The 8317-nt window shown below is 40.9% G+C and overlaps 1 protein-coding gene across 1 annotated transcript; it reads left to right on the top strand.

The window, feature by feature from the left end:
* Window positions 1–1976: 1976 nt before the first annotated feature.
* LOC121372408 lies at window positions 1977–3434 on the top strand. The gene has a single exon (XM_041498714.1). The coding sequence runs from the start codon at window positions 2033–2035 to the stop codon at window positions 3251–3253; it is 1221 nt and encodes a 406-aa protein (XP_041354648.1). The 5' UTR covers window positions 1977–2032; the 3' UTR covers window positions 3254–3434.
* The last annotated feature ends 4883 nt before the right edge of the window (window positions 3435–8317 follow it).

The raw sequence follows: 8317 nt of genomic DNA, 5'->3' as shown, positions 1-8317 counted from the left end.
CTCTCTCTCTCTCTCTCTCTCTCTCTCTCTCTCTCTCTCTCTCTCTCCTCTCTCTCTCTCTCTCTCTCTCTCTCTCTCTCTCTCTCTCTCTCTCTCTCTCTCTCTCTCTCTCTCTCTCTCTCTGTGTGTGTGTGTGTGTGTGTGTGTGTGTGTGTGTGTATTTCGCCAGGTGCGAGCGTGATCATCTGTAGAAAAACAGCAATGTTGCATTAAATAGCATCGCTTCAAATGTTGCCATAATGTAGTATTAGTTATCAAAGCAGACATACAAAATATAAGATAGTTACTGTGGTTGGTAAAAAAATAAGCTTTTATCTGCGCGCAAAAACTAATTAGGTACATAATAGTTTGTTGTACGGTCGGTGTAATCAGAATTATGTTTCACTGTTCCGTGCCTGATAACCTAGACAAACTGAGACTAAATTGTATGGCTTCTATATCATATTTCTAAGATGAATGTATCCAACAGTCGATTTAATGTCAAATGTAGAATTTATTTAAATGTGTTGTATTATTATTTATAAATAGAAATAAATGGATCTCCACGGAGGGAAAAATGAGAATTGTTTTTTTTTAACGACGCACTTAGCACATTTTATTTACGTTTATATGGCGTCAGAAATATGGTTAAGGACCACACAGATATTGAGAGAGGAAACCCGCTGTCGCCACTTCATGGGATACTCTTTTCGATTAGCAGCAAGGGATCTTTTATATGCACCATCCCACAGACAAGATAGTACATACCACGGCCTTTGATAAACCAGTCGTGGTGCACTAGCTGGAATGAGAAATAGCCCAATGGGCTTCACGGAGGGATTCCCAATAGGGACGAGTTGTACAAGAGTCGATAAATGAAGCACTAGGCTACTGCCCGTAACGTCACTTTACTCCAACACTACTACAGGGACGAGTCGTTGCCCAGTGGTAAAGCGATCGCTTGATGCGCGGTCGGTTTGGGATCGATCCCTGTCAGTGTGCTATTTCTCGCTCCAGCCAGTGCACCACGACTGGTACATCAAAGGCCGTGGTATGTGCTATCATATCTATGGGATAGTGCATATAAAAGATCCCTGGCTACTAATCGAAAAGAGTAGCCTATGAAGTGGCGACAGCAGGTTTCCTCCCTCAATATCTGTGTGGTCCTTAACCATATGTCTGACGCCATATAACCGTAAATAAAATGTTGTGAGTGTGTCGTTAAATAAACCATTTCCTTTCAATACTACTACAATATATTAGTATGTTTCCCCAGCAGCGAAGCCACGTCATGGAGCTGTGGACAATGGGCATTTGAACGTTTACAGTAAAATAATCTATTTTTTCAGAAGACAAGTTTACTGATAATAACAATTTAATTGTGATTTGTGATCTAAACATATTTAATTAGAATGATGTCTTTTAACATATTTACTCGATCATAATCAATCCACCTCATATAGAAGTGGTTAAAAACTAAATAATTTTTTTTCATAATATATTTTACAGGCATCTGAGAATTGAAAATCTGCGTAACCCATTTATATCCATGAAACCCTTTTCCTTTTTGCGTAACCCGTTATATCCATATAAACGGTGCTCGAAATTTTGCGCGAACACAAAATAGGTTACGTAAAATTAGATTTGCCCGAGCAACGCGCGAACGAAACGACCGTTCTCGCACTTTCCAGAGGCCTGATTTTAGAAGAATTACCATTTAATGCTGTTTGGCCATTTCGTGGGAAAAACCTAGAGATACTGACGTGTTCTTAGCCTTTACCTGTCGCCTAGTAAATGGAGCCGTAATCAATGAGTGGCTGTTCAGACGGCTGACACGTACAGGGTCGGCTGTCTGATTTGCTGGATGGCGAGCAGCGCGCGCAGCAATCGCGATGGCCAATACATGATTCGCTCTGAGTGCTGCCATTGGTCGATCAATATCTTTCATATTTCCAGCACACAACTTGCACAAAGTACTGAGCTGTGGAAGTTGTAAAGCCACAGACATGGACTCAGTGACTGCCAGGTGAATAGTTTTGAAACTACAACAACAATGGATGGCAGTTCTGCGACGACGGCCACGATGACCACTGAAAGGATGTTATCCTACAACGGAGCGACGGCTTCGCCCAACATGACCGTATGGAATACCATATTGCAAAACCAAAGTTTAACGGACCAAATGAACGGTACACATCCAATTTTCCACCCGGGAAGACCAAACTTTAAACCGACGTCTTTGTTCTTGTTCGCGATGGAACTGGAGAAAACGGGCATGCCCATTGCCCTGGCGATTGGAATTACGGGGAACATATTCATAATCATCACCTTTCTGACAACACCTCTGAAGAAGCACCCGCTGAGTAACTATTTCGCGGCCATCGGAGTTTCCGACCTGACCTTCCTACTCAGCTCCATGATAGTGTGGGGTTCGATCCAGGGATTTAACATCTACAACAAGATTGGCTTCTGCCAGCTCACCACTTACGCCTTGTTTCTGTCCAGCTTCCTGGCCGTCTGGTACATCGTCTCGGCCCACGTGGAGAGGTGCATGTGGCACTTCAGTTCGAGGAGACGCAAAAAATGGTGCACGGCGTTCCGATCCAAGTGCATTATAATACTGATCGCCGTGTTTTCGATGGTCGCCTACCTGTACTGTCTGTGGACGTACATCGCCATCCACCAGTGCATGCCGGTCCCGGAGAGCATGTCGCACCTGGCCAAGTTAAGGAAAGTCGAGATAGTTTTCTCGGCGCTCATCCCCATGATTGTCATAGTCCTCATCGACATTGCCTTATTTCTGAAGTACATCAGCCATCGATGCTTCAACAGGGAGGAAGGTGTTTCGTCATCGCGGTCCGTGAGGATGTCGACGAGGGTGAGTTTAGCGTTAGAAAACAACAACGTGGACCTGTCCACGGAGAACGCCATGGCCTCGAGGACGTGCATTGTGGCGGGGATACTGTACATCTGTCTCATGCTGCCTTCCGTGTACATCCGTGCTCAGATGCAATTCGGGGAGAGGAGGCGTGGCCCGTTCCCCACCCCCCGTGAAGCAGAGCTGATGAAGCTGTTTGAACAGATAGTGCGCTTTAACGCCATTTACAAGTTTTTCCTCTACGTGCTACTCTTGAAAAATTTCAGACGGGCGTTGAAGTTGTTATTCACAAGGTGCTGTCGGGCCAAGCGATCAAAGAAATCTAAACGTCAGTATGTTTCTTGCTGTTCGAAAGAGAAAGTTCAATCGCCTGACGATGGTAATGAGTATGTGTGAGATAAAAAAAACGAACACATAGGTAATCCTGTTTTGTTTGTATACATTTTCTAAAGTTTAAGACACACACATTCTTAACACCTGTCAGGATGGCAGACGTGTTTATGTTAATATATTATATTTTAATATGAATCAAAGTTTGCCGTTTTTACGTCTTGTTGCACTCGTTGTCTTGTTTATGTTATTCTATCACGAACCGAAAAATAAAATACATTTTTGAAGAGTTTGAAACATAGTAATTTTTGGGTTATTTTCATGTGTATGTCATATATGAAGGGGGCATTTACTTCTTGCCAATGAAAAGCAAAGTAAAAGGCTTCTAATTCAATTTTATATAAGGGTCTCCTTTTGTCCCGTCCAAAACACAACCTTCGTGAGCTACTGTCGGAAGATTGAACTAACTTGTACAGACAAAAAGCTGTATATGTACAACACTTATCCTAGAAATCATCACTAAGCTAAACTAAGCTTGAATCATGTTTGTTCTTAAATCACTTACTATAAAATAGTGTTCCGGTCGGGGCAAAAACAAGAGACCCTAATATGAATTGGCCCTGATTCATCTCCATGTGTCAAACGACTAAGCTAGTAGATTTGCTACACAAGCTGCCATCAGCGTATGTATTGTTCTGTGCTCTCCAACACCAAATATATTGCAAATAAGTAAACGTTAATTTAATGTATATAGTTATAAACGAGCAGCTATTTTGAAAAAAAACTGAATAGCTAATGTTGCATTCAAATACAGATTTGTAATAGGTGATATGAACTAGCGATCAAAGAAATCTAAACGTCAATATGTTTCTTGCTGTATATTAACGGTCGTGGTATGTGCTGTCCTGTCTGTGGGATGGTGCATATAAAAGATTCCTTGCTACTAATGGAAAACTGTAGCGGGTTTCCTCTCTATGACTGTCAAGAGGCCTTATGTTTGACATCCAATAACCGATGCTTAACAAATCAATATGCTCTAGTGGTGTCGTTAAACAAAACAAACAAACAAACTTTTATTTTTGAAACGCGCCAGTTATAAAAGCAGGCCAAAACTTACCACGAACCTTTTCTAAAGTGAAACACACTGCGTAGAATGGATCCAGTAAAGCTTTAGAACCCAGGGTACGTAGCAGGTAAGCTGGGAGTTTAGTTTTCGTCTATTCTCGGAACCTGATTAGAAACAATTAAAATGGAAAAGGTTTGCTGGCACGCAATGGCTAAATTAACAAACTAGTACACTGCAAATGATTCGATGATAACAAGTTTAAATTAAGCCTTCTGCTTTATTCATTCAAAGACAAGAAATGCAAACATTTGCAGTTTGTAGACATGCCCTGTTTTCGTTCATAACCCTTCGACGTAATCTAGTACAGAAATACGATTTTGAATATGCTAACATTTTCTTGTATTGACTAAATATGCTAGTAAGCAGTTTTTACCTACATTATGATACACGTGTCGTTTTGTTTTGTTTTGCTTCTTTACTTTTACTTTTGTGTCCTCTGATATCAAAATGGTTTGACAAATACTAGTAGTTTATTTTAAAACTTGATGCTTATTACGTTTTAGTGATATAGAAAATCTGCATTTATACTGCATATACATATGTGTATTTAGGTACCATTAAGAGAGTTCATTCCTATATTATTTACAGAATCGAAAATCAAATTTCAAAGATCAATATTCTTCCAGTTTAATTAAATTCATATTTCACTATTTCATATTCAGGTCCACGTTAGTGGTCTAACTGAAGCCATGTTATCACATATGCAGATGACCTTTATGTCGACCAGTCAAAACGCCGTTGATATAAACGTTAGGTAGACAAGATCAAGAGCTAACCAGTTACCTAAACGATTTCAACTAGTTAAACTGGTTAAAGAGCTAGCCAGTTACCTAAACGACTTCAACTAGTTAAACTGGTTAAAGAGCTAACCAGTTACCTAAACGATTTCAACTAGTTAAACTCGTTAAAGAGCTAACCAGTTACCTAAACGATTTCAACTAGTTAAACTGGTTAAAGAGCTAACCAGTTACCTAAACGATGTCAGTTAGTTAAAAATGGCTACAGAGTTTGAGTTATATAAATGATTCTAGCTAGTTAAAGTAACCAAACAGTATCTAAATGATTTCATCTAGTTAAACTGACCAAGGATACAAAGAGCTACCTAAACGATGTTAGCTAGTTAAACTATCTGAAAAGCTAGTCAGCTATCTAAACGTTCGGTGTTTTCAACTAGTCAGACTACCTAAGAGCTAAACAGCTACCAAAGTGATTTCAACTAGTCAGACTACCTCAACGGTTTTAGCTAGTTAAACTACCTAAGAGCTGACAAGCTACCCCAACGGTTTCAGCTAGTTAAACTAACTAAGAACTAACCAGCTACCTCAACGGTTTCAACTAAACTAACTAAGAGCTAACCAGCTACCTCAACGGTTTCAGCTAGTTAAACTACTTAAGAGCTAACCAGCTACCTCAACGGTTTCATAAAGTTAAACTACCTAAGAGCTAACCAGCTACCTCAACGGTTTCAGCTAGTTAAACTACCTAAGAGCTAACCAGCTACCTCAACGGTTTCAGCTAGTTAAACTACTTAAGAGCTAACCAGCTACCTCAACGGTTTCATATAGTTAAACTACCTAAGAGCTAACCAGCTACCTCAACGGTTTCAGCTAGTTAAACTACCTAAGAGCTAACCAGCTACCTCAACGGTTTTCAGCTAGTTAAACTACTAAGAGCTAACCAGCTACCTCAACGGTTTCAGCTAGTTAAACTACTTAAGAGCTAACCAGCTACCTCAACGGTTTCAGCTAGTTAAACTACCTAAGAGCTAACCAGCTACCTCAACGGTTTCAGCTAGTTAAACTACCTAAGAGCTAACCACTAGCTAACCAGCTACCTCAACGGTTTCAGCTAATTAACTACTTAAGAGCTAACCAGCTACCTCAACGGTTTCAGCAAGTTAAACTACCTAAGAGCTAACCTGCTACCTCACGGTTTCAGCTAGTTAAACTACCTAAGAGCTAACCAGCTACCTCAACGGTTTCAGCTAGTTAACTACTTAAGAGCTAACCAGCTACCTCAACGGTTTCTTAAAGTTAAACTACCGACTAGCTAACCAGCTACCTCAACGGTTTCAGCTAGTTAAACTACCTAAGAGCTAACCAGCTACCTCAACGGTTTCAGCAAGTTAAACTACTTAAGAGCTAACCAGCTACCTCAACGGTTTCAGCTAGTTAAACTACCTAAGAGCTAACCAGCTACCTCAACGGTTTCAGCTAGTTAAACTACGTAAGAGCTAACCAGCTACCTCAACGGTTTCAGCAAGTTAAACTACTTAAGAGCTAACCAGCTACCTCAACGGTTTCAGCAAGTCAAACTACTTAAGAGCTAACCAGCTACCTCAACGGTTTCAGCTAGTTAAACTACCTAAGAGCTAACCAGCTACCTCAACGGTTTCAGCTAGTTAAACTACTTAAGAGCTAACCAGCTACCTCAACGGTTTCATAAAGTTAAACTAACTAAGAGCTAACCAGCTACCTCAACGGTTTCAGCTAGTTAAACTACCTAAGAGCTAACCAGCTACCTCAACGGTTTCAGCTAGTTAAACTACCTAAGAGCTAACCAGCTACCTCAACGGTTTCAGCAAATTAAACTACTTAAGAGCTAACCAGCTACCTCAACGGTTTCAGCAAGTTAAACTACCTAAGAGCTAACCTGCTACCTCAACGGTTTCAGCTAGTTAAACTACCTAAGAGCTAACCAGCTACCTCAACGGTTTCAGCTAGTTAACTACTTAAGAGCTAACCAGCTACCTCAACGGTTTCTTAAAGTTAAACTACCGACTAGCTAACCAGCTACCTCAACGGTTTCAGCTAGTTAAACTACCTAAGAGCTAAACAGCTACCTCAACGGTTTCAGCAAGTTAAACTACTTAAGAGCTAACCAGCTACCTCAACGGTTTCAGCTAGTTAAACTACCTAAGAGCTAACCAGTTACCTCAACGGGTTCAGCTAGTTAAACTACGTAAGAGCTAACCAGCTACCTCAACGGTTTCAGCAAGTTAAACTACTTAAGAGCTAACCAGCTACCTCAACGGTTTCAGCAAGTCAAACTACTTAAGAGCTAACCAGCTACCTCAACGGTTTCTGTAAGTTAAACTACCGGAGAGCTAACCAGCTACCTCAACGGTTTTAGCTAGTTAAACTACCTAAGATCTAACAGTTAAACTACCTGAGAGCTAACCAGCTACCTCAACGGTTTCAGCTAGTTAAACTACCTAATAGCTAACCAGCTACCTCAACGGTTTCAGCAGTTATACTACTTAAGAGCTAACCATCCTACCTCAACGTTTCTCATCAAGTCAAAACTACTTAAATCTAACCAAGCTACCTCAAACGGTTTCTGTAAGTTAACCTCGGAGAGCTACCAGCTACCTCAACGGTTTTTTGCGCTAGTTAAACTCCCTAAGATCTAACAGTTAAACTACCTGAGAGCTAACCAGCTACCGCAACTGTTTCAGCTAAGTTAACCTCACCTCATAGCTAACCAGCTAAACCTCAACGGTTTGCAAGTCAAACTACTTAAGAGTACCAGCTACCTCAACGGTTTCTGCAAGTTAACACTACCAGAGCTAACCAGCTACCTCAACGGTTTCAGCTAGTTAAACTACCTAAAACAGGGATCGCTAACCAGTACCTCAACGGGTTCAGCTAGTTAAACTACCTAGAGCTAACCAGCTACCCAACGGTTTCAGCAAGTTAAACTACTAGAGCTAACCAGCTACCTCAACGGTTTTCAGCAATAAACTACTTAGAGCTAACCACTACCTCACGGTTTCGAAGTAAACTCAGAGAGCTACCGCTACCTCACGGTTTGCTGCTAGTTAAACTCCTAAGGCTACAGTTAAACTACTGAGCTAACCAGCTACCTCACGGTTTTAGATTAACTACCATAGCTAACCAGCTACCCTCAACGGTTTCAGCAGTTAACTCTAAAGCACTAACCCCTGTACAGTTCAGCTATTAACTAGCGAAGCACATACTCCTTTCGCATTAATAAGGTACCAG

The sequence above is a fragment of the Gigantopelta aegis genome, chromosome 4, assembly GCF_016097555.1.
Source record: "Gigantopelta aegis isolate Gae_Host chromosome 4, Gae_host_genome, whole genome shotgun sequence".
In the NCBI taxonomy this organism is placed as follows: Eukaryota; Metazoa; Mollusca; class Gastropoda; order Neomphalida; family Peltospiridae; genus Gigantopelta; species Gigantopelta aegis.
The sequence above is the reverse complement of the archived record's forward strand: the minus strand, read 5'-3'. Positions and strand labels throughout refer to the sequence as shown.